The sequence below is a fragment of the Rhea pennata genome, chromosome 10 (assembly GCF_028389875.1).
Source record: "Rhea pennata isolate bPtePen1 chromosome 10, bPtePen1.pri, whole genome shotgun sequence".
NCBI classification, from domain to species: Eukaryota; Metazoa; Chordata; class Aves; order Rheiformes; family Rheidae; genus Rhea; species Rhea pennata.
In genome coordinates this window covers 24,525,596-24,552,713 of record NC_084672.1, presented here as the reverse complement: position 1 = coordinate 24,552,713, position 27,118 = coordinate 24,525,596, and the positions used below count along the sequence as shown (strand labels likewise).

Here is a 27,118-nt window from a genome sequence, read left to right as displayed (position 1 = left end):
AACCATCTTTGTTAGGCATTGTTTATTCTCAGTAGAGCTCAATATTCCTCACAGAGATTGTTTCAGCTACATCTCAGGCCTGCTCACTCCTGTGCTGGGGCAAAGAGTACTACTAATGATTCTTTTAAGAACAGCAGACCTTGAGCTCCTCCTTTTCACCAAGGAATACAACTCTTAAATAAAATATTCCCCTCTCCTAGCTGTCCTAGTTGATTTTTTGTTTGTTTTTAAAGACAAGCTGGTACCTTTTCCTGTAGAGAGATTAGAGCAGGAGATACCTAGACTTTACTGATGCTGTTAAACTCAAACCCTCATTTGAATGCTTTTCCTACAGCAGAGGTTCAGGGTGTACGATTGCAACCCATGAGCCACCCCATTTCCACTTTCTAACTCCCCCCTTGAAAAATTCTGATCACTATAGACAGGTTTGCAGTCTTCCAGCCTCTACAGCTAGTCCTTCTAGTGGGAGTTTCATACATTCATCAACACTATCAAAATCCCTCAATTGGACTGAAGGTAATCCAAAGTGTCAGCCCACAACTAGGTCAGTGACTGCCATATGCTGTGAGCATGTCACCTTCCTACTAAGGACAGTCTTCAGGCCTATACAGTGAAAACGCAAAATGGCTTAACATATTAAGAGTAAGTTAACCTGTAATACTGTTAGACAAGAATCAAATAAGGAAGGAGTATCTGAGCATCATTAAGATCTTGCACAAGTTTTCCTCTCCAGTACTTTCCACCTTGCTTAGGAAGAGATTTTAGCACCTGTTTCACCAGCTTGTGAAATCTCCAAGGGGCTACAAAATGCTATTAATCTCCCTCAAAAAACAGAGGCAGCTAACAGGAGCAGGCACTTCCTCCTAATTCAGAGAAATGGATTTTACTAAGAGCTCCTGAGCTAGACAGGACAGAGTAATAAGCCCACTGCTTAGAGACACTGCAGCATGATGAATGATACTACAGCTCCAACAAATCCATTTATCTATTTCAGCTACTTGTTTGTATCTTACACAAAGTGATGAAGCTATTCTCTCCCTTATCTAATTTTTCATTTAACCTGGCTCATTAGGCAAAAGGCTCTGTGACCCTTCATAAGTGAAAAAATTACTTATTAGAAACAGCTACAAAAGAACTAGATTTACACAATCAGGTCAAACTTTTTCAGATTATGGTGTTAACACTCTGACCCGTCTCCTTCATATGCATGGTCAATCTCGAAGTACAAAGACATCCTCTCTCAGACATTCAAGTTTCCACCACAAATTACCATCATTGTAAGGCTCTTCTTTTACCAATGTGACCTGTATCAACACTATCCATCTCCCATAATTCAGCTACTGTGTTCCAGCTGTTGCAAATCAAAATGGATTTCAGGGAAGGAAGCAGCATGGAGTATCACTGTGCAAGATGAGTCTTGATCTCTCCAGAGAAAATTGAGCACTACTGCAAGTCCTTCTAGTCTTCACATATCCTTCTTTGTCCCAGGTATCTTCAGGCAACTTCTAGTAATCTGAGTTGCCAAAAGAAGTTTTGGAAATAAGAAACAGCTCAGTTCCAGATATTATAAATATTATTTGTAAGACAAATACATACAAAACATGCAGTTTTACAGGACAGATTATATACATTTTCAAGCACCAAAATACATCAGAGCCAGTGTCTTATTTAGGTACTGTTGCCTCCGGTGCTCTTTCCAGAAGCTCCTATTTTCTGCAGCCGGCTAGCACTTGGTTGTCGAGGCATCCTCTGGGCAGATCCTTCCCGGCTGTTCCTTTCTGCTAGGACCTGGGTCCCGCTGACCACAGAACTGGTTTTATTTCTCCCTGAGTGAACAAATACACATATTAATTTTGAAGTCCCAGCCCCATATGTCAAATGCATCTAAGCTGCAAGCGTTCCTTGAGAACTCATGCAAAAGGCAAAGTTTTATTAGATGTCGCAAATTTATCCAGCATCCAACACAAAGCAGATTTGTGGATTCAGCTCAACAGATATCAGGGCCACAAAGTCAAAATGCATTGCAGTAGGAGCATTAATTGTCATCAACTTTAATCCACAAAGTAACCAGCCACCTCGTTCTTTAAATACAATTGCTTTCGTTTTGTACAGGAACACCAGCACTGCAGACAGCAATTCAAGAAGAACATGAAGAGCACTAACACCTCATAGCTGGGATAAGTGAACCAATGTGCCAGTGTCCACCTCTTTCTCAAGCCTGCAGTCACATCAGAAAACCATCTGTTCAAGTCACTTTTGCAACCTGATGAGCAACCTGGATCTCCCATCATTATCTGCAGTTTCCCAGTAGCTCCAAATCCCATACAGCACCAGCTGCTCATAGATCTCCTCACTGCGCTCAGAAAATAATAGAATTGCCTTTCTATAGGCACAGCTGACCATTTCTATAATGATATATGACAGCAGAGAGAAGCAATGGGTAGAGGTGCAAACTGGGGGAGGCAAGGGGCATCTACCCATGCTGCCACGTTCAGCCTGAAGAGAAAGGAGGACAGAGTAAACTGGGCTGCAAACAAAAGATACGTGGGGAAAACTGAGCAAGAGGTAACACAAGCTAGTCTGACTTTTCCTGGCACTGGAGAGAACTACTTCAGATGAAAAACAGCACTTGCACTGGGAAAGATTGATGCTGTTCTTTCCTGAGTATTTGTAGTTACATGAATACAATTAAAATGGAGAGTGACATGTTGGTAATTGTATCAGAGCAACTTCCAGAATACCAATAGCAACTCCACATGGAGGAGTCTCCATGGGTATGGTTTGGAAATCATCATCTTGGATCACTTGCACTACTGATAGGACAGTAGACCATAGCTATAAGCCTGTTTTACTTACCAAACTATCCTCCCTCCTTGAAATATTGTCCGAGAATAGGACTCATAGCAAAACCACAAATTAACACACTGCAGCACTGGAAAGACACCCTGAGAGCTTCCAAATAAGTATACGTGGCCTCTTTATATCTGTAACACTTGACAGACTAGGGTGGCAAAAGAAATAAATTCACTTATCCCAGCCAAGTCAGGTGCTCTTAGAAAGTCTGTTATTGTAAATCACACTAGAAATCTGCTAGCAGTTATCAGCCCAAGCCAGCCAGCCAGCCTTGCAGTTTTTCTTCTTAGCTCAAGCTCCTAAGCGCTTAAGCAATTTTTACTAATGGAAGTGTTGTACATGAAAAACAAACAAACTGAACAAAGGCAATACATGATCTCACACTATTTAAGTGAAAAATTAGCAGGAACAGAGCATTAGAGTTCACCATGATGCTTTTAGCAACCCAGTACACTTATATAGGTGAATGCCCTCCCTTTCCTTACCTGCACATATCCAGTAAGAATTCAGGTCCCCAACCTGTGCACAACATGACTCTAACCATGTGCACATACAAAACAACTGTACCATTACAGGCTAAAGGGAGTCAGGCCCTTGATCTTCTGACCTACCTGAAACTACCTGGGAAAAAGAGAATCACTTTGTAAAGAGCAGCCATGTTCAGATAAAACAATGCCCTCCACAGTAAATCACAGTAAAACAGAACAGTTATTTCAATAGCATGAAATTAACCATGCCTTTGGAAGCATCATATCTAGACACATGAATCAATCAAGATTAGCTGACAAAATGTGCAAGGACAGGCACAGGCTGTGCAGGTCTGCAAGAGTGAGTATCAGAGATATCAGGGTCCACTAGAGTAAAGCACAGAAGTTAAGCTACCGCAGATTTTCTGCAATTCAAGTAACTACAGACTAGCAAGAGGATTCTACTGATACCTGTCTTGGTGACACAAGATGCCCATATCTTGGGTGTCTGACTCGCACAACACAGTTGCAGTCCAAATAATTATGGATGCAAACATAAGAATCATGTCAGAAGTAAACCTAATCGAGTACCTCCCAGCACGAAGATGACTCAAAACTGACTAGTTACATGCTCAAGCATCTGACAAAGCCTGAAAAGAATGGGTATATGTATGCAAGCAGTAGCAGAAACATGCCCTTTCTTTCTCTGATTGCTAGCTCTCCCCATCTAAACTACCAGCGCTTATCTTCTCTGGCTACTTGGTGAATGCATTAATGCTGGTCATCTCTGACAGAACTGAAGACTGAAGGGCTACTGCCACTTCTGCAAGGAGACAGTTGCCACTCTGAGTCTTCAGCAGATACAGAGACTGCAGTCTGCAGACCAGATCAAATTTAGGAAAAGCAGCCTTACCCCAGACATTCTTTTGGAAGTGGAAATCTAAAGTCCTTTTTTTTCAGCCTCCTTTCTGCTCAACCTACTGCCTTATCCAGAGGAACCTTTACTGTTTCTGAACAGTAACAGAAACTGCAGATCCTCCTACATCTGAAGCAACTTTCTTTTCTCACAGAATTTTTTTAAAAAGGCCTTCAAGTGCTGTTGTTATTACTTCTACTTGGAACACAGTCAGAGGCCTGGGATATCAGTACTGCAGGTTTTGAAACATCTCTCAAAGTAAATACTGACAGGGCTGAAGGGCCAGAGCAATAGTGAGTTTATCTCAGTTATCTCACACCCTGTTCTTGTTTGTCTCAAGTCTTACCCTGGGCACAATAAACCAGTTGGCCTTTCTAAAAGGGCAGAGACTCAATTTTAGGCCTGGAAGAAGAAAAATAAATTACAATAGCAGAAGTCTATCCTCCTTACCATCACTGCATGTTATCTACAAGGTTTAGAAGACAGACATTTATTACCCACCCACTGAAGATGGCACAGTGATGGGACTCGCTTCAAATTTCATCACTTCCCAACCATGGAAACATCTCAAACAGCCACAGCTAGACCTCACTTTCCAAAGCAACCCAAAGATGCGATTTTGACTTGCTATAATCAATATTTTGCTGGATTCCCAGGTTTACTCTGCAGAAAGTCTTGCTCACATCCCAATACAACTATCACAAGCAGTCCTCTTCTGCAACACAAACCAGCAGGTTCTCAGGTCTCCAAAGCTGCTGAGATATTCTTAGCAGCTAACACACACAAGCATGATGTGTCAGGCTCCTCCCAGTGCTAAACACAACCCTTGCTAAAGCAGTTTCCCTAAGATGGCCCATTAAGGAGGCCAGTTAAGAATGGTAGAACATGTCTCATCAAGTCTACCTGAACAGTTTTCAAACACAGGAAGAGGCAGAACAGGGGGATGGTTTTTAAATGCACCTTCCAAAGCAGTTAGTTAAGACTGTAACTATGCACTAAGATAATGTATGTGCATTTTCTTTTGCATGCACTTGTCTGAAGAAAATAAGAGTTGAGACCTACACAGACCTGTAAGTCACCTGCAGAAAACTATTATCCTCTTCATTTCTCAAACATTATTTACTTTAAAAGAAGGTTATGTATTCAACTACATTACTACAAGCAATTATAGAACAGTAAGTTAACAAAATAGCTCTCAGATCCTTTTCCACACACCAAAAAGCCTCCTTAGTTGCTCTAGTAACTCAACTAAACACATGTGGTAAGAATCCCCTAAATTTCAGATGTCTGAATGTGAGTTAAGGTTTGAAGCAACTCCCCAGCTCCTAGAGCAGAGGTCTGCCTTAGTCTGATGAATATGACATCCCTTTTCCAAGGAGACTCTCTAAAGAGCTCTGAAACAGTATTTCCTCCATTTCTATCTGCATGATGAAATTCTCCCCTACCACTCTAGTATCTTTGTTACCCTGGGAGGTTACCAACCTACCCACCCAAACAGTACCTGGTTTACCTCAAAAAATGTTTTCATTCATATCTCCCACTCTTTTGAGATAGCTCCCTTTGACATTGCTAAGCTGAGCCACTGGAGATCATTTACCATCTACTGATCAACATAAAACTACCAGTCTTTTTCTACAAATCTACCCCAGATCTGTTTGCTGTTTTTCATTTGATTGGTTTTCCTCCTCACACCTGGGATAACCTCATTTCTTCCTCCTCTTCCTCTCCTGCATGTAGATTACATAGGAAGATGGAGCTGTTCCTCATTTTCCTCAGGGAGCTTTTCTCAGTCCGTTTTCCTGGCTCCAAGTATGGCTACTTTCCATTACATGCAGTATTTCCAGAACTTTTTTTTTTTTTTTGGACACACACACAGAGAGAGAGAGAGAGAAAATTAGTTGCTGCTCATGATGCACTCACATCTCGTTACTTTTCCACAAAGCCATGCATGACAAGCCTAGCATTTAGAGTACTCTTCTAAATCCTATCTCTTTATCAGTTTTTGGAGACTTGCCTCACAGAGCAAGAAAATGGAGAAAAATAAACGTGAAAATAAAAAAAAAAAAAGCTTGAAAATCCTCCTGAGAAAGATATGAAAAATGATCCCAGTGGTGCAGTGTTTAGCTGTCTCCCAGTACAGCAGGGAATTATCTCAAATACCAAGCAGAAAGAAAGCCTTACTGTCTCATGTAAAACTGAAAACCTTGTGTGCCAAAAGTATGACTAAGGACAGACACATCCATACCGATTAGAGATTGCCAGCTGTCTCTGCTACCCTTTCATGTTGACAGCATTGTCAGTTCCAGACAACTCCTGGTTTTAGCCATCTGTCCATGTTAACTAGGGCATCCCTGTCCATCATACCTAGAGTATATGTAAACACACCACACAGTGCAACCCAGGCTACTCGGGAGATCCCATTCTTTCAGAGAAAACTGTTTTAGACTGGCTCTCCTACTGAATTGTGGCCCAGCTTCTTCAGTAAACATAGTCACAATACTTGTGAAAAATTATTTGCCAAGTTTGTATGTCAGGCTCTGACTCTACATGTAGCACTGCAAAGAATATAGTACACTTAGAACAAAAGTATGGAAGAAGCCTGTGCATCCCAGATTAGCCAATTATTTTTTTCTTACAAGTTCTTGAAACGTTGGAAGGACTTTAACAGATTACTCCCCAAAATACAATAGTACAGACTGAGTCACAGGATCCAATACAGCTCTTTCCATTCAAAAAGTTAAAGATTCGCTAAAAGACAAGTATATCTAGACTTCAGCTTTCAAAGTTGTTACTCAGAGAAAAAAATATTTTCAGGGGAACAATGAAGCCATCTATTGTTTCAGGACTAGGTCCATGAAAGGTTTCAATGCTCCAGCCCAAACTTTTTACATGTTTGTTCTGGCATGCACACATATATACACACCTCCTGGGAGGGGAAAGAGGTTAGAATTTAACTAATGGGCCTTAAGCCATCCAAGGAAGTATAACACAAGTTACTGAAAAAGTTTTCAAATTTAGTTAGTTACTAAACAACTGATATCAGCATTTGAAATCAAGATAACACTACTTCGTAATCCCTGTCCCACAAGATGAACAAGGTGGTCCACGTATCTTTTATAAACTGAAGCTATTCAGTTGCTGATAGAATACTGAAATGCCTACAATCTAAAAAAGTAAAAACAAAAAGCACATGCTGGAATGGCACCTTGGGGGGGGGGGGGAGGGAAGCAGCAACTCCACAGCAGCAAAGTGCCAAAACCAAAACTTCTTGCCCTGTGGAATTATCACATCAACTACACTGCACAAAACAAGAATAAAGGCCTCTAATTCCAAGGAGCTTAAATTGCACTGTTTTGGTAGAAAACATTACAAAAGAATGGTGTAAGAGTTACAAGTTAAAGATCTGTTGGCAAGTGCAACTTGACTGTTCTTTAACAAATGCAGGTCAAAGGAAATCCAGCTACTGGAATGGTATGGATGAAGTACTGGCAAGCTTGAGTGAAGCCACTGTGTGAGAAAATCATGATCAGAAATACATTAGTCCTTTGATCAGTCCTCCAGATCATCTATAGGAGGTCCTACAGAATTTTTCAAGGAAGATATGCAAATATTGTATTCAAACATTTGATGCAGGTACACAGTATGAATTAAGAATGTTGCTAATGGTTAAACCTCCTGGATATATTTAACCTAAAAATAACAATGCAAAATTTATCATATATCCAAAGTGCAATAGCCAGTGTAACCAATACAAAAAATACACTGAACAGTGTATAGAGAAGATTAAAAGCATTTAACGGTAAGTTCTTAGTATTTGCGGGGCTGTTCCCTGCATCATGTTTGAGCTCCATGCCACATTATCCTTGCCAACTGCTGTATCTCCTTAATAGAGAAGTCTGCATTACATATCCAGCATCAAGGTGAACCCTGAGGTAATGCAAGGGTGGGTAAGTAGAAGATGAGTACAAAAAGACTGTAGCGCAGCTAGTGTGGCCAGCCAGCTGTACACTAGAGCAGTAATAGTTATTTGGAGTCCTTGCAGTAATAGCTGTCCCCCTGAAATACTGATCACAGCTAAAGGCAGACAACATAGAGAAAGCGCCAGAAATAAGAAGTAGGACAAAGGATAAATAGGGATGGTAGCAAACTACAAGGACGGCAAGCAGAACAGGTAAAGACAAAGCTGGCAACAAACAATATAGTAGACACAGGGTAGATGTATTGAGAAAATAACTGAATAGCAACACTTGGAAGAGAACTTTCAGACAAGGAAAGATCACCCACTGAACGCTTCACTGAGCCCACAGCCAGTGGCCGAGTCGGTGGCATTTCGAACAGGTACCCAAGCATGACACAGAATTTCAGGGGGAAGGAAAGCGCTCTGATCTCTGCAGTGCAGAGCAGACTAGAAGGTTGAAATGGTAGCCTCAGAATTAATAAGCCAAGTGAGATGCCCAAAATGAAGACAGGATTCTGAAATGCAAACTCACTTCAGCCACTCGTTGGGCATAAAGAGGTAGCTGAGGAGGAAGCTCTGGGAAGTAACTTTATGGAAGACGCATGGGATGGGGAAGGAAATATGAAGAAGAGTGGAAGCATGGAGGGCAAGAGAAGCATGACACAACACTCATTAGCCTAAAAAGAAAGAGAAAGGCTTTGGCATATGCAGTAGAAGTAGTAAACTGCAGGGAAAGCATCAGCAGCTTGATTGTGGTCTGACAGGAAACAATAGGTAGGAAAATGGCATATTTAACAGCCATAAACTATATACATAGATAGTTTACACTACAACCAGCACCACTGCCCCAAGGGGTTCACACACCTCTCCCTCACCTATATCCTTTGGACAACTTTCTTCTGTGTGTTTTCCCTCTAAAATCAACTCTTCCATTCTCAAATAAATTATTGGTGATGAATAGTTTTGTGCACAGCTTACATGCAGTTGTTTCTAGCTAAATATGCCACATGGATGCTCTAACACTCAAAAACAGTAATTCTGAGCCAGTCATCAGAAATTCAGTTACCAGCAAATACTGCTCCAGGCTGAACACCATGGTTATGTTCTCTGGGAAAACACAAAACAAAGTCATTCAGATTAGATTCCCTGCTACTTAAGAGCTTTAGTTTTAAAAAGCCAAAATAACTATAAGTTTGGGGGGGGGGGAGGGAGAGAAGAGGAGAGAGAGAGCGAGAGCGAGAGAAGGGGTAGATTTTTTTTTTATTTTTACATATATATATGCTGACCAGAAATGCTGTAATGGTCATTAACTGCTTCAAACAAACCTTCCTGCATCACGATGAGTTCAGAAGCCTAAACTGGTGTATCTTCGTCATTACTGACAGAACCTGAGTGAAGCAGTCTTGTTGGCTAATCTTTAAGACAGACTTGGATTACTTCAGCCATTTGCCTGTCTTCTGACAAAGGAAGAAATACAGGAGAAAGAGCAGATATGCAGAGCTGAAGGAGACAGCGCAAAGCAGGTAGGCAAGCTTATACAGGACAATCACTGTTCTTTGTCTCAGTGCAAGGAGTTCTGGCTTTATCAGCAGAAAGTCCTGGTTATACAGAGGCAGTATCTCCCATTTCCAAATGCCTGGTCCCATCCAGAAGTGGCATTATCCTCTTCTTAAACCAAAGAGGTATCTTCCAACAAGAGGTAGCAGGGCCAACAGTAGATACAGCTTTGGTTCCCCTTCCCCACAGCAGGTCCTAGACGGAAAGGAGGTAAGGCAAAGCGAACATTCCTGCAGAATGGATTCAGCCCAGAAGACACCCCCACTCAGTCTATTAACACTTAGTCTCCAAGTCCTGAGGCACTGATGATGGACTTGAGTTGCATACAGAACTAGAAAGTTCAGCAAAAGAGGAGTAAGCCTAAACTGATTCTTCCTTCTCCTCTTCAATCTGAGTTAACTGGGTATTTCCCCAATTTAAGGGGAGAAACTTACTCTGCTGAAGGTATGCTGATTTTAATGGGATCTTTACATCAGCTACACTTTCCCCCAACAGCTCTAGTAAAACAAGCAGCTGTCTTGAGGTGCAGATAGTGCAAAACTTAGTTCAGCCTCAGATGGTCCTGTAAAGCACAGATATGGCTGGTACTGATGGTCCAGTTCTGCTTTACATCATCATTACCACTTCAGGAACTGAGAAATCAGTCTGGAATTTTTTGTTTTCATGGCCTTCAACCAGCAATCCTACACATCTTCCCTCGGACATACCAGGCGCACCCATCCAAGCACCAACACTATACTGTGCTGCCAGACACAAGCTAGCCAAAAGCTGTACAGCTCCAGTTAAAGCAGCACAATTTGTTACCTTGCACTTGGATGCCTATTTTAGGGCAGATCAGGCACTATGCTAATATAATCATTTCTTTAACTGATTCAGTAAAAGCAGGCACGAGACTCCCCGCTAGCTGAGAGACTATCAAAAGCTGATCCAGAGAAAATGAGTGCTCATCTTGACGATAGTGAAAGCTGACTGGCACTTTTTACACTCACAGAAAGGCAAGTGCAAGATTAAGATTGTGATAAACCACTGCTAAGCATATGTTCTGCCCAAAGAATTTTCTAAGAGTTAGGCTTTCAATAATGACTTCATTCACATACAGATCAGCTGCTGTTTAACTTCAGTGGGCCCTGGATGACAGCAAAGTCACTTGCGCTGATAGGAATTAAAAAGAAGTTTTCTCTCAAAGTGATATACTGCTCTAATGTAGCAAAAGCTTCCACAAAACAAAAAACCCAGACATAATCGGGAAGATAAAACCTTCTAGGAAGACAAGGCAAGTACTGCCCATCAGAATTTGGTTAGGATTTAATCTAATGACAGAAAGGAGGCCAGTATGCATCTCTATCACCAGCACTATGCACCAACCTGCAAAAAATGGAGATCTAAGTTCAACATTCACTGCAGACACACAGTAAAACATCAAGTCTGTGGCTTGATGGGCAGGATCCTCCTGTAAGCCTGTATAGTCCAAACCTAATCAGCTATCTCAGTCAATCAACTAGCCCTAAAGGTACTTCAGGTACACTTCAGCCTTATGAAATAAAGCAGCAGTGAGAGATACAGAAGGCCAGACTAATACTGTGAATGATCACTATGAGCAAAACAGTACTAATGCTTTCTCTGAACTTTACTATATACCTCTCTTGGTTCAGTTGACAGACGAATTAAGCCCCCAAAAGAGCATAACAATTCCTAGAAACTCAGCCTAAGGTACTTGTATGACCTCAAGGTAGTAGAAGGCAACTGCTCAGGGCAGGTCAGCTCTAGCAAAAGGTTTCTGGATTTTCCTCTTGAGAAATTTAGCGATGGTTACCAAACAAGCAGCCATCTGGCAATTTCAAATTTGAGTCAGCCTAGCAGCAGCCAAAACTGGAATTGCAGCAGTGGCCCAGTGCTAGAAAAATCTCATTTTGACAGGAAGTGGTACACAACCAGCACATGTGAGGGAACAAGAGCTACTCCAGATTAGAAGACAGAAAGGAACAAAAACCTTACCAAACAAAGTTAGTTCATAGTTTGAGTGTCCCACCACACCTGAAGCATCAAGAGAGAAGAAGTAAAAGCAAAATTTAACAGCATCTTCTGTTCAAAACTGTTGCTTTCTTTTGAAGACATTTCCTCTCAACATAGTACAGGAATAGCATGTTGCATGTTACTTAAAATATGCAAGTGCTGTACCTCTTTCTTAGCTCAGGAAAATAGTCAGCCGGGTGTCATCTTCTCCTGTACATCTTTACAGTTACTTCTTAATCATATGCCTGGCTGTTCTCTTTACCACAAATGACCTCTCATCAAGGAATTCTTAACCAAAAGCACCTCTTCCACTCAGCAAGAGAGAGGAAACTGTTCAAGCTGAAGTGCAAGACACTATCAGCACACTCTACATCTAATTCTCATTAAAGCTTTACTAGGTTTCCCAAGTCTCTGTACAGTCACCTTCAGCTGCTGAGGTGAATCTCACCCATTTACTGCATAGGAATTTACCCCATGACTAGCAGGCTGCTCTGCTACTGTAATGGTACCTTGGATCATGGCTTAATTCATCTCATTCTGAACCTCTGTATTTGGTCAAATGATTCACACTTTGAACTTCACTCTCTCTGGACTCACATATCAGATGTAAAAGCTTACAAACACAGGCAGTTGTCACACAGAGGAAATGTTTCCCATCCCTAGGCCAGTCTGGGCAAAGAGACTAGACTAAATGCTAGTATGCTAGTGCAACAGATAAAGCTTACTGATTTTCCCCAGTTACCTGTGCTGGCAAAGCTTTTGTTTGTTTGCTTTCACCCCTCTCCTACCGCCACTTATCTCAGATTGTCAGTACAGTCCCTGCTGAGCAAGCTTACTTTTTCAGTTTTGTGACATAATTCTTTGTGAATCAATGTACACACATGGAAGTTTTCACCCTAAAAAATACTTAGAGGATGGGAGAATGGAAAACAATAAAACTCAACTCGACCTCGTTCATGTCTGTGCTCCCACTAGTGGACAAGCATTCCCATATTACTAGTATAGCAGTGTCAAGATGTGGAGAAAATGTGTTGTTAGGCATGCAATTTTTTTCTCTGCAACCACAAACAATGACCACAAAATCTGACTGCTTTGACTATTATCCCTTTTACTATATTTTTAAGCAGAAGAGAAATGAGAAGCCCTTTACAGTGAGTTTAAGCTTAGTGACAACGGGTGTATTTTAGTTACCTCTTTTAAATCTTTTAGACGTAATCCACAGATATCCAGAAGTTGCAGGCTACCAGCCAAAAGTCACTTCAGGAAGATTCAGAGAACAAGTAAAAGTTTTATTAGAACTGGTTTGGGGAAAAAAAATGGCAGAACTTCAGGGCTAAATTTGTTCCTGTCCATTGAAGTTAGAGGACTAAAGAAAAATATTCAGAAGCAGTTGCTATTTTAGAGCTTTCCATTTCACCCAAGGTGCACTTGAGCACTTTGAAGCAACAGGCAGAAAAAGACCTCAAGTGCTCACATTCCCACTAAATACCATTCATTTGAGCACTGTAATGTGCTGGAAGAGAGATAAGACGTGCAGCCAAAGCTACCACGCTACCAGCAGATGGAACAGACAAAGCACTGCAATTCCCCTCACTTTTAGTAGTTCCTAACATCTCAAGAACTTTGTTTTCGTAAGTCAGATGTAACTGAAGCAGCACTAGCTGATACTAGGTATTATATGTTTGGGGTTTGCTTTAAAAGAGTTGAAAGGCAGAGCCAGGGGTTTAACATATCCAGGTATGAAAACTAACAGAAATGACTTTCAGAACCTGCGTTTCCCAACGCATCACACCACGCATGTTCCTCCACAAGCTACTACCTGTGCTGCCTTTCGGGGGGGGGGGAGGAGGGGGGAACCGCCCCCCCCCCCCAAAAAAAAAAAAAAGGTTGAGGGATGGAATAAGCCCCACAAAGCAACTGACCCGCAGCGGTTTCAAACCCTGATGGCGGGGGGGTAGCATCGAGCTCTCCAGGTAACCTCGCTGAAACGCGAGCTGAACCTGACGGCTTCGCACGGGCCACCGGCGGCTGCTGGGGTGGGCAGCCTCGCCGGCGGCTCACACAGAGCGGGCCCCGCGCTCCCCGCTGCCCCCGGCCGCCCGCGGAGGGGGCCCCCGAAGGCCGCCCGCGGCCCAGCGCCCCCCGAGCGCCCGCAGGCCCTGCCGCCCGGGCCGCGGCCCCCTGCCCGCAGCGCCCCCGGCCCCCGGCCCGCCCACGCGTGCCCCCGGAGCCGCTGCGGCCTGTGCCAAGCCCGGAGCACAGCGAGCACCGCGACCGGCGGGAGGAGCAGACAGGCAGCGGGGAAGCGGGCAGGCCGCGGGGGGACCTTGCGAGAGAGGCGGGCGGCCGTCGGCGGGGCTGCAGACCACCAGCTTCGCGCCGCCGAGGCGCGGAGGCCGCAGGGCGGAGGTGAAGGCGAGCGGCGCAGGGATTTTACTGTCGGCAGGGGCCTCTGGGGCAAAGAGAGACACAGCCACGTTAGGGCCCGCCCGCGCGGCCGGCCCCTCCCGCCTGCGCCGGCCCCGCCCGCCACCCCCGCCTACCTCGGGTGTCGGCGGGCAGCGGCGCCGGCGCCGCCGCAGCAGCGGCACCGCCTTCCGCGCCCGCCGGCAGGCGCTGCCCGGCGCACATCGACTTGAGCATCTGGAAGACGGCGAGCGGCGCCACGTTCATACGCAGCAGGTCCAGCAGCACCCTGCGGGGACACGGCGCTGAGCGGCGGGCGCCGGGGCGCCGCCGCCGGTGCCACCGCCCGCCCGCTCGCCCCGCCGCTCACTTGAACACCTCCGGGTCCAGCCCGCTTCCCGCCGCCTGCGCCAGTTCGAACAGCTCCGCCTCCTCGGCGCTGAGGAGCTTCCGCCGCGGCCGCGCCGCCGCCGCTTTTCCCAGCGCCCCGTCCAGCGCCGCGCCCGACATGGCCGCGCCCGAAATGGCGGCCGCGCTGCGCCGCCTCAGCCAACCGCCGCGCCGCAGCGGCCCGCGCTCCGGCCCCGCCCGTCTCGAGCTCGCCCCGCCCCCTGCGCGCGGGTTGCCGTCGGCGTGCCCCGCCCCTGCCGGGGCCGCGGAGGAGGCGCCGCTCGCGGTCCCACGCACGGCCAGGCGCCCAGCCTCACACGCAGCCCCACACAGCATGCTGAGCCCTGCGCGGCGTCCCGGTGGCCCCCGCTCGGCTCCCCACGGCCACTTCCGCCGCACGCAGCACCACTTTGTTAGTGAAAATCGTTATCTACAACAACTTGGAGTCACACAGGCCTTCCCCCCTCAGATCCCTTCACAGCCCCCGCCCAGCCCCCCTTACTGCTTCCACGCAGACCCCACTCAGCCCCTCCACAGACCCCTTCTTGTCGCAATCACCGGCAGCCCACATCAGGCCCCACACAGCCACTGATCCCACAGCGAGGGCAGCCGCTACCACGCTCACGGATCACACCCCACACTGGGGCGGCGGCTGGACCTGGCGTGAGGCTCGGGGACAACACGGACGGCCATGGGCTTGTAGCTGTGATGGTGGTAACACCGGGGCAGCCTGGCCAGAGAAAAGCACATCTTGAATCCCGATTTGTAGTTACACTTGTCTGACATATCTTTGAATTTATTGCAAATCACGCAGGTGTTCAGTCAGCTGGATATACAAATATCGATGTTCTAGGGGGTGCTGAATGTTGTAATGCTCTCAGGAAGGAAATAAGGAAACTCATGGAAATAGAGCAAACTGGAAAGTATACAAAATCATATGACTTGAGCATCCGGAGCAAAACTAACTGAAGAGGTGTTTCATAATAGTCATGGAATAATACAAGTTAAAATCTTACTAGCTTCAACATACACCTTTGCTAAGCTGACTTCTGCTTCTGTAAATAAATATATAAAGAATATAAAGATGTATAACCTAGACCAGGCTTCAGACAGACTGCAGACTAGAAGGGGGGTATGTTTAGCCCCAAATTGCTACAAATGGACGGATTTCCCTTTTTATCACATGCATTTCACTAGTAGGTTCTACTTCTGGACAAGTTACATCTTCTTACGCTTTATTAACTCATGACATCTGCATTAAATCAGCTGTGCATCTCCATGCTTTGCTGTTGTGTACCTTCTTCTCATGACTGTGTGCCTGAATATTTTTAATGGCATTGCACATGTGTGCCAGGGATCACACAGATATTTTTCCAATGGTCAGCAGTCAGGACCTGGCAGGTGCTCCAAAAGTAAGCAAAGGAAGTTTCATGCTAAGGCAGTTCTCAGCATCTCCTTTTGACCAGCTGTTGCACACTGCAGCTGAGACTTGACATGCTAGCGTGCAGCTCCAGGTGCCAAAGTTCTGCAGGACAAGCTTAACAGCAGCTCCAACATTTTGTTGCTGTCAAAAGAGCACATCTCAGTGCCACTCCATACGTGTTGCAAAGCCAGGAATGAACTAGATCAGGCAGGAGGGGTACAAAAGCAGAGCCTGAAACAGTGCAGAAACCACCAAAACCTTGTTGAGCCTGATTTTGGCTCAGTTCCTCCAGTCCTTTCACCAAAGTCCAGTAGATGGCAACAGCATTTCACAAATGCTTTGATATTTGTCTTAATCCTTTACTATTTTGTTCATCACTGCAATCCTTGCTAAGCAATTTCTGTCAGTATTTCAAAGTCTGCCCCAAACTGAGTGGCCACAGCATGCAGTACCTGCTCCTTCCTGAGTTTGTCATGCAATGTGGGTTCAGGCTCATGGGATTGCTTCATGGGTCACTTGGTGCTGCCACCCTCTGCATGGCGTGCAGAGTCTGTACTATCTTTACTTGCATGCGTATACTTATGTTCTTTGCCCCTACACCCCATGGGGCGGAACATATTTCACCTGGGTTAAGCAGATGTCTTTCTCCCATACCTCATAAGGAAGAAGTCACTTGGACACCAGCTCTTCATTCAGCTTCTCACAGTCAACCCTTTGGGCAATCTGGCTACCCTCAGCCCGTACAAACAGGTCGCCACCAAGATATACATAGAGAGAGGGGAAATCTGAGCAAAGCCCTTGGGATTTCCCTTTGGTTTTGCCTTTCCTCATAGAGCATCCACCTTCTCTGGCTTCTTGTGAGCTGAAACAAAACACACATGCATATGCACCCCTTCTGCCCTCCCACCATTGCTTCCCCATGGCTCCCCTTGCTGAATCTCCCTGGCCCTCGTCAGCACTGAAGTTCTTTTCCGTCCATGGAGGGACAAGGAGACCAAGATCTTCTCAGCTCTCATCCCTCACACCTGCAACCATGGTATCTGCCCAACCCACTGCTCCAAGCTCCATCCCTGTCCATGAGGTCACTAGTCCTCAAAATTCTCTTTCCACTGTGTGTGAACCCCAGTCAGATGATTACACCCAAGGGCTTTCAGCTGTGAAAGAGGTAACAACACTGGGAAGAAGGACAGGCCACAGCAGCACACATCTTTCGAACTCAAACCTACCACAGGCTCACCCCTCAACCATCAGACCACCTCTTTGCTTAACATTGCTGATGCATGTGACAGTTGCTGTTATTTTTCAGCAACTAGTGCTGCCGTGCCTTCAAGTACAGCCTATTGGCGGACATGGCCCCTGGGCTCCATCAGGGTGCTGTCAGGAGTACTGTATTCCATCTCTTCCTCCAGCATCCTTATTTGAAGTGTCTGGTCTTTGTCTCTTCCCCTCACCCCTTGCTTTCATTTGTGGCTCCCAGGAATTATTTGGTTCCTCAGGTTTTCTACACTCACTTTTTAGTGAGAACTAGCAGTTGTTCTGTTGTAGCCTATCTTCTCTCATTGCTGCTTTTATATTTCAGTGGTCTGCAGACTCTCTAGCAGCCTTCCCACTCTTCACATCTCTAAAGCAATTATGACTGGATGTCTTCTTCAAGTTGTCCCTCAAATTCTTTTTGGCCTGTCTTACTCTGCGTGTACATGTATCTTCTCCAAGTTTGTGTTCCTTTTTACTTTCTTCATTTGGATACAATCTCAGCTCATTGAAAGATGCCTTTTTACTCTTGGTGTCCTCTCTTACATTTCTATTTAGCTTCCTTAACTTCCTTTCTCAAGGTTTTCTTCTTTGGTGGTAGACACCTTTCCTGAACCTCCAAACTGAGGTCATTGGTCATCACCCTTCTGCCTGCAAGATTGTAACATCCCCCCCCCCAGCAATCCTCTCTAGCTTCTTTTTCACAAACTTTCACATTTTTAACTGAGCAAAACTGTGGTGGATGTGGTGTGTTTCTCTATTCCTAGAGACCCTAAATACATTATGATGGAGACCATGTCAATAATCATAAGCTTCCTTGTTTGCTGCCTACCCATGATTGTTCAAACATGTACCTGATACAGGCAATAAATGGGCACATCCCCACCTCCTTACTGAATTTCTTCTGGCATTTTTCCTGATGGAAGAGAAAAGTAGCTGGTTGTTTTCATTGCCTTTGTGTTGGGATCATCTGGGTGACTTCTTGCATAGCTATATTTTGTCCTCCAAGTCATCTAGCTCCTGCATTGCAGGGGGCCAGCTTTGGGTGCTTTTACCTGGATATTTATCTCCTTGCCTCAGATGGTAGGGGAGGAGGTGTTAATGAGGGGTGGTGGAAACCTTGTGGGCGCTAGGAAGGAAGGGCAGCAACTTTGGGTGCAGGGAAGGACCCATGCAGCCACCTGCATGCCAGCTGCATGATGGAGCTACACATGAATAATCAGCTGCGTTCATGCTCTTGAGTGTCTGCCTGTGCAGTACCATCTGTAACGCACTTCAGTTCACAAGCCAACAGAGAGCATCTGGCTTTGTGTGGGAAAGAAAATTGGAAATTTGGGTGTCTGGTTCCACTGTGGCAAAGAGACATCAAGCTTAGATTGAAATTCCTCTATCTAAATGAAAATCAGCAGCATCTTTGGCATCAAGGAGGGATCACCCATGTCTCTACTCCCCCCATTCCCACACACCCATGCACCACAAAGAGACAAGCTCCATTACTGAATGAGTGGCAGAGCCTCAGGAGAGGGTGGGCAGGGATGGAGGCAAGATGCAGGGATGTCACTCCCCAGCACTGCCACAAAGGACCCTGGCCCATGTCTGCAATGCACCACAGGAGACATACGCTCCCTCTCTACACTCTGAGCAACCTGTGAGCATGTCTAAATTATCCCCCGCCATAGGGCAACTTGACCTTGCGTCCTTACAGGCAGTAACAGACAGGCATTTACTGTAGCTGTCAAGATGTGAATGAGATACATTATGATAAAAGAACGATATTGCTGCTAATGGCCCTGAGCGGGACCAGCCCGGAGGGGACAATTATCGCAGTGCTGATAGCGGGAACAGCAGCTGCCAGTGTGAATTACTGTACTAGCTGCAGGGTTAGTAGTGGCACAGCTACAAAGGCCTGGTGTTGCCCCAGATTAGGGACTTTTGGAGGGACCCACAGCTGAGTGGGGCAGTCAGGGACCCATGGTGGGAAGAGACCAGTCAAAATCCCTGTGCTTTCTTTCTCACCCTCTCTGTGTCAGAGTACGATGTACAATTTCCTCTGGGACTGGCTGAAAGTCAAATGCAAGGGCATCCACTATCAGCTGAGGCCTTCAGCCAGGAGCATGGTAGCCTCTGCATAGCTGTGGATACATGTACCACTAAACCAGGAGTAGGTGGGAGTAGTATAGGCTATCTGGGGGTGTGAAAAATGAAAGGCCTTTTAGGGACTCTGTCTGCAGCTTCCCTTGGGTCTGTGCAGTGGTGAAAAGAAAGGAGCAGCACAAGCAAGGATGATCCAGGGCAGGAGCACATGGAAAGTAGCCCTCACCACGTGGATGATGCACTTCCAGCCTTTCCTGCTCCTACCTGGACCACTTTTACCATTCTGTGGCATCTGTAACCTCAGCTACAAGTCACAGCATAGCAGGGAAGGATGTTTTTTTACCTCATCCCCACCCTGGTAAGAAGAAGAAAACCAGAAACCTCCTTCCTTATGATGAACCGTCGGAGCCCCACCTTGCACACTCCTTGCCAGACCCAGTGGGTTTCCCTTGGTCTGACAGCTCTCTCCTTGCGCTCCAGCCACCAGCACCATAGCTGGGACTGGAAACCTTCCCAAGACAAGGGATGGGAAGCCCTGCCTCCCTGGCACTTTCTTTATGGTTTGTCAAAAACCATGGCCATGAGGTCATGTCTTCCTCAAAATTTCTTTTCCTGGTGTAGGCCTGGACAGGAATGTTCAGCAACTTCTTCAAGTGGCAACTGTCTCCTTTGGACTGTCGAACATGTTATGTGGTTCCTTCTGCCATCTGAAGCATTTCTGGGGTGTCTGATGTGCCAATTTTCCTCTTTCATTCTCCCATGTCAACAGGTCCATCAGGGAAACCACTGGGAGTCCATAAATGTCTCCAGAGATGACCTCAGTTGCTGGAGTTGCAATATGGGTGGCATTTGGGACTATGGCTTAGACATCATCCTACAGGACACTGGATTTTGCTGCCCACCAGACACACCCTCCATTACCTCCAGCAGGACTTTAACATCTAATCACCATGTAGCCCACAGCTTCCAGAGCAGGACAGGAGCCAGGAAAGTCTTGGCACAGTGCTCCGAGGCTGTATCTCAGCCCTTGTAAGAGCTGATTACAGGAGGAGCAGAGCAGGTGGCCGAGGCAGAGGAGACCAGATAGCTGGTGGGCTCAGCCATCCTGCACGTGTGGAAGGAAAAGGGAATTCAGTGAAGTGTGGAGTCTTCGCAATATACTAACCACTAGAATTGTGGGTTATCTTTGTTTTTCTTAGGTTTGTGGCCAAACATTTCACTTCAGTCTTACTGAAAATGCCTTTGCTCTGTTTTATTTCTGTGTTGGGGAACAGGCAAAGCAGGATACAGGCTTGGACAGAGAGACTCCAAAACCATGGTCTGTGCCCAAATGTCAAGACACAACGATAACGCCTGCTGTAATAGGTGGCACCACGCATGCAGAAAGTAGCACTATGACATGCCTGAGCAGGGGAGTCATGACACATGTGCAGGAAATCAGGACCAGCCACCAACATGCATGCAAGAAATTATGATGTTGTGCACACACAGAGGCCATACCATACACAGGAAGGGAAGCCATACTGCTCTCCAGCCGCACAGAGAGCCCAGCTATTGCATACATGGTTAATTCAAGATCATCCTGTGCACAAGCAGCACGTGAACCAGACTCTTCCCCTTGAAGAGAGGCAGTGATATGGGTATGCAGTAGCTCAAGGTGCTCCACACAGCAGCAAAGAGATGGAGGAGCCTGTCCTGTAAATCAGGACATGATGTGCATGGTCAGAGACAGTGCACTGAGCATAGGCACTACAGCAGACGTGCTGAGAATTTGCAGAGAAGTAACCCTTAATGTGTGCAGTAAATCAGGAAAAAACGTGCATGCGCAGAGAGGCCATAATGCTGCATATGGGCAGTAAATCACGCTGCACTGTACACACGCAGCAAGGCTACCCCATATGTGAACAGTGAATGAGGACATACACGTGCAGAGAGCCCATCAGTCACACATAGACACAAATCAGGACTTGCTGTGCACTGCCATTTAATGGAGAAAAATTCAGCATGCATACACTTATCCAGGAAATTAGAGAAAGACTTGTAGCTGTGCAGGTCATTAGGCTGAGCAAGATGTGATGGAGTGAGTGCCTGAGGCACAACCACCAAATGAGGATACACTATGAATGCATGGAATGATGGCTGACCAGGAGATGCTGCATGCATGCAGAGAGATCACAAGGCAGGTCACACTGCCTCCCCATTTGCTAAAACCAGCTCTCGGCTTCATTTAGGCTGAACTTCAAGACTTGAGAAGTCCTCTAAAGTTAGCAGTTTCCACCATGTACAGAAAAGAATTAGAGACAGCAAGTGGACTAACAAGCTCAAGGGTGTAAATGTAGAAGGGATGGAGCTAGTCTATGCAGCATAACCTGACATTTACCTTTCAAGCATTACAAACTGCTAAAAAAGAGCTAAGGATGCCTCTGTACACATGACCACTTCAAACAGGAGAGCACAAGACCTAAAGAAGCATGTAAAGGGGCCTTTTTCAGACAACCATGTCCCAGAAGGTAGGAACTGCCTAAAGCACTGTTGAGCTGCACTTCAATGTACCTTCAAATATCCAGAAGGAAAGTTTTGAAGGAAACAGTACTTAAAGATAGGAAGGCAAATGGAAACAGTATTTATAACAGATGCATTGTGTCAGTTTAATGTCATGATTTTTCTTCAATAATTAACTCAGACATGGTGATACAGCACATGTAAGCTGTTTGGATTTAAATGAAGAGTTTGATTTGCTAATCAATAAGAACCAGTCTTCCAGTGATGGAAGTGATGGGGAAGGATACCATGTAAAGTGGAAGAGGAAATGGCTAATCAGGCTAACAATAGATTGTATTAAGAGGGGAAGTCTCTGAGTAAAGAGACGTTACTAGCACTGTTTCCCCATCCCCAGTCTTGTGACGATCCTGCTCATATTAGACACCATCCTACAGGACACAGCAAAAAGTTCAGGGCTGAGACCAAGGTCTGTGGTCATCATGTCTCGGATGCATTGTCAGGAGCCGTGTCAGTAGCAAGGGAAGATTTTCACCTGAAAGATATTCCTAAGCGTGTCATTTTGGAGACATCAATCCAAAATTGTGCAAGGAAAAGCACAGAACTGATGACAAATACAGACTGAAAATTGGATGGCAGCATCCAAGCAGAGATGTTTCAGGGCAATTTTCAAACAGGGCACCAGAAGTAAGTAACTATTTTGAGACAATGCTGGGAAAGTGTACTGAAGGGACTGAAGAAGAGTGGTCTTTGAGTCAGGAGCTGGAACTTGCCCCTTGTGGCAAATACGTTGGTCACTAAAAGAGGGTTTAAAAGGAGGCATTTAGCCAGGCCATATGTGCACCATATGCACGTGTGTGCTATGCATGTGCTACACTGCATGTTTTGCTGGTAGCCTGCAGGGATCAGGAAGAAATGTCTCTCCTTTGCTATAAATTTTGGCAGCTGAGTTGTTAAGAGTGTTTGATCCTTTTCTTGCAGCACTGGAGAGTACTGCAGTTTGAGACAGAGCGCTGTGTTTTCGGTTATATTTAGGTGCCTCAAGCATCACTGGTAGGTCTGGAGTTTAACTCACCACTAGATTTAGGCTGAAGGGAACTTTTCTTCCGGGCCAGACTGTCAGGGAGGAGCCATGGATGACAGACCACATCCTACACTCATCTAAGGGTTTTACCTCATCCTGCATGGATGGAAGTTATAGTGATGCTCTCTAGTATCTGAGATGTTTCCATCTTGTACTCAGTGTGAGCATCCCAATGCTTCTGTGAGGTGCAAGCTGATGTGTAATCTTCTGGGGAAAAATCAGGTCCTAACGTGTTAAAGCAAGGAGGTACTGGAAAAAACATGCTCAGGGAAAGGCTAATGCCACCTCTGAGGGCACCCCTCAGCATGGATGGCCTAGGACTGCAACCCTAAGCACCACTGTGGTGGGACTCAGGAGCCCAGATGGCCCAGTCTGGAATGATGAGAGAGATGTCAGGCTTGATGTTAACCAAATTGCTTTACTTCCAGTGGGTAGGAGGCATCAGGGACTGTGAAGGAGTTTAAGAAATACATCTGCACTTCCAAAGAGGACAGGCTGAAATTCTGTTGTGGATTGGCTTTTCATCCCTCTGGCTGGCTTCCTCTTCCTACAAGAGTATGTTTTTCAGCCAGTAAAGTCCTGTGCAGGCATAAGAGTGGCCAGGAGCCTGTGCTCCTGGCTGGACCACAATCAATGGAACAGCACGGGGCTTGGGGACTGCGCCAGCTCTGACTGCCGTGCAAGTGCATGCTCCCAGCAGTGCTAATCCAATTATGAAGCAAACTTCCTTCCTTCATTATCAGGGCCTGCAGCATGCTAAAACAGCTCAGTGACTACAGAGGGCTTAGCAAGGGACTAGAGGACAGGCCATGAATGACAGAGCTGTTTCATTTGCAGGGAGGTGGGACAGAGAATAGAGGCAGCTGGGAGGACCCAGATTGCAACAATGTCAAGCTCATTGGAAATTGGAAAAAAATACTTTCCAAGCTCATTGGAAATTGGAAAAAGGTGTCTAGTCCACTTTTGTGCCCGGACAGGTTAACTTCAATGCCACATCAGGTTGCTCAGGGCCTTGTACATCCCAGAGGTGAGGATCCTCATTGATCCTCTCTAGCCCTGTTGCAAGACTGCCCCATTCTCACTTCCAAACAACCCTCATTTCAGTTACAGGATGGCAGAGGGAGCACTAAAGTACTGATGGAAGACTGATTCAAACTGTCTAAACTTTCTGGGAAACTCATGAAGATCAGCTCTGAAAGATCAGCTCTGACATCAAACAAAAGGTATAACACACTGACCAGACCCAGAGCCCAGTACAATGTACTTTCTATGGGGGGGGGGTCTCAAATTGAGACACTAACTCTGCAGGATCTGCCCTACGTGAGAAGCTCAGGTTCATCCCCTGACCCCACATCAAGCTGTGGGATGACTCTTCACTATGGCTCTGCATCCTGCATCCTACCCCTACTTCTTTCCTCCGCTGCAGGAAGTCCAGCCTGCTGGGCTTCCTGTTGCTCTCAAGTTGCATGGAATTTGCAACTCTCTTTATGCCTGGGGTCTAGCCCATCCTGTAATGCTATGAAGAAGGCAAAAAGTCTAACTTGGCCTAGGGCAAATCTGCTCCTCTTCAAAAAAGCATTTCCTACCCTAGTCTGACCTCATGGCTGACCCTGCTTTGAGCGGGAGATTGGACTAGAAATCTCCTGAGGTCCATTTCAACCTGAGTTATCCTATGAGTGTTGCCAGCAGGTCAAGGGAAGTGGTTATTCCCCTTGGCACTGGTGAGACCTCATCTGGGCACTGTGTCGTTTTGGTTCCCCCCGCCCCCTCCAGTATAAGGAGACAGTCCTGCAGTCCATCACTAGGATGGTTGGGGCTAGAAAACATGATATACAAGGAGATGCTGAAGGAGTTGGTCTTGTTTAGCCTGGCAAAGAGAGGGCTGAGGAGGGATGTAATTTCCAACTATCTACAGCGAGGAAGACAGAGCCAGATGCTTCTCAGAAGCACCCAGTGAAAGGACAAAAAGCAATGGCACAAGTTGCAGGAAGGGAATTCCAGTTGGACACAAGGAAAAAAATGTTCCCTGCTCTTCCCATTCCCAGGGAAAGACTTCTTCTGCTCCTGTCCCAGGAAAGGATCATTTTTGCTGACTGGGGAGAGCAGTGCCCAGCTGACCGCAGGAACCTGAGCTGGTTGCTACTGTCTGTAGCCATGAACTTTGCCTGTGCCAGGTCCCAGGAAGCCCATCTGCTGAGTTTTCACCTTCTCTGAGTCAGAAGTAGCTGCTAGGCCCAACCCAAGTTGACCTGAGCTTTCTTGCCTGGTGTTAAATACTAGGACGACCATACAGTTTACCTTTTTCTCTGCAGCTCAGGGCTCTCTCAGCATCACATCATTCCCAAGCATCAGCCTGTATCTCCCTCCAGTGCACCATGCAAAATGCTATGGGCAGAATTCTCCATCACAATCAGCCATTTTAAGAATGAGGCCTAAAGTCAAGTGCCACGCCAGAGAGGCAGCTCCATCAGGCAGTGTTTGCACATGACGGTACACAGCCCATGAGAAGCAAAGCAGCGTGCAACAAGGAGAACAACACAGCAAGGTGGGGAGAGATTCATTCTGAATGTGAATTCAAACGGCTGGGGGGTACTAGGGCTGGTGGGCAGCATGCAGTGGCTAGAGGGGAAAAATCAGGACCTATATGCCCACAAATACCCATCAAACACCAGCTGAATCAAACCTTGGCCCCTTCTAAAGTAACTCCACAAAATAACCAAGCTAGTTGCTGTTTTACCTGGAAGCAGGTCAGGTATTTACAATCACCAAGCAGCTGCTGTTTGGATACAGACTGGGAGAGCTGCAGGGATCTGCTGCCCTCACTGTAGGAGAAAGAACAGGTATTTCAGCTAACAGCCCCACTGCCACCTGCTATGCAAAAGCATGCATGCACTCTCATCTCTGCAGAGAGCTGCACACTTTACTGCATAGGGAGGCTTATGAAAGTTGTTTAAGCATGTGCACACAAAACCCAGCTTCAGTGCAATCATGCTGGCCACAGGGCAGCTAAGGACCCTTCTAAGCTTCTTAAATGGATCAAGGGCATCTAAGAGCATCTCTGAAAGGGTATTCCTGCATCTCCAGCCCTTTTTGTGGGCTCTGGTGCTCGCCTATCCTCCTCAGAGATGCAATGAAGAGAGAAAAACTCTCTGGCTGGAGTTGGTCCATCCCTGTGGGACAAGGTGCCTATTTGGGATGCTGACAGAGCTGGAGAGAGGCAGCCCCTAACCTGGAGCTGCCACTAGGCGAGCACAGCTGTAAGGCGACACCAAGCACCCGAGGAGCTCAAACTGCTGCCTTTTAAGGAGCGATGAAGACTGAGGCATCCAGAAAGGAAAAGTCATGGTTGCTGTGCGCTCCAAACTGCAGCTGCAATTTGGGAGCATGGCTGGTCACACCAGATGGTTCCCATGACAACTTGAAAGGTATGATCACCAGGTGGGATGGTGATCCCCTGACTAAAAACTGAGAGCCTGAAAACCTTTGAGCTCCAGATGGGTAGAGCTGGGTTTCCACCACAGAGTCAGCGGCACTGACCGCACACACGGACTCTACGTTCCCATAGAATAACATCTTCTCCCCAGTAAAGTTCTGAGATGAGCTCCTTCCCAGCAGCAGGCGATGTGGATAACGATGGTTTTCAACTCAGCCTTCAACAACCCACTGGGCTCACTCAGCACCATAGAGGGCATCTGCTGGGCCTGGGTACCCATTGCAAGATAGGCAAAGAGGACAGACACAGACCTACAAACTCTGCAAGTGCTTGGCTCTGCTGATGTTTGTGATGCTCAGGTTTTGCTGGTCAGCAGTGAATCTGTCCTTGCCATCTCCTCTTCTGTGCAAGGCAGGATAGGGCCCCAGGAAAAGGAACGTAAAGGAAACACAGTGGACATCAGTAACAACAGCTTAAGAGCTTAAGCTAGCTTGAATCATAGATGGAAATGCACATGCATGAGCATGGTAGAAAGCATCCAGAAGAAACAAGGCGAAAAGGCAAGGTATGCATTAACTGCTTCAGAGAGCCAGATGTAACTTCATTCAAATGAAGAGGAAAAACAAACTGGCACAATGATAAGGTGTCAGGAAGACAAAGAAAGGGGCCTAGAGTCACTAAATACCCAGAAAAGGAGAACAGAACTGTGAAATTCAAGGATTTCACATAGGAATTATGTAGGCGTTATGAGAGAGGAAGAAAAATAAAGAGGCA

At 46.1% G+C, this 27,118-nt stretch overlaps 1 protein-coding gene across 10 annotated transcripts; it reads right to left on the bottom strand.

The window, feature by feature from the left end:
• Positions 1–7: 7 nt before the first annotated feature.
• Positions 8–14,706, bottom strand: LOC134144514 (mitotic-spindle organizing protein 2B-like). 10 transcript variants are annotated; one of them, XR_009959406.1, is made up of 7 exons: positions 14,541–14,706; positions 14,308–14,459; positions 14,091–14,216; positions 12,956–13,062; positions 11,747–11,785; positions 9,261–9,301; positions 1,741–1,826 (listed from the first exon to the last, which is right to left on the bottom strand). XR_009959406.1 is itself a non-coding variant. In XM_062583495.1 (5 exons), exons 1-4 carry the CDS (start codon positions 14,678–14,680, stop codon positions 13,005–13,007), a joined length of 435 nt encoding a protein of 144 aa, XP_062439479.1. In that variant the 5' UTR covers positions 14,681–14,706; the 3' UTR covers positions 1,741–1,826; positions 12,956–13,004. The 10 variants fall into 10 exon arrangements, 3 of the variants coding, with proteins under 3 accessions (XP_062439477.1, XP_062439478.1, XP_062439479.1); XR_009959403.1 differs by lacking the exon at positions 11,747–11,785; XR_009959405.1 differs by lacking the exons at positions 9,261–9,301; positions 11,747–11,785 and adding an exon at positions 5,929–6,082 and having other exon boundaries at positions 1,748–1,826.
• Positions 14,707–27,118: the final 12,412 nt, after the last annotated feature.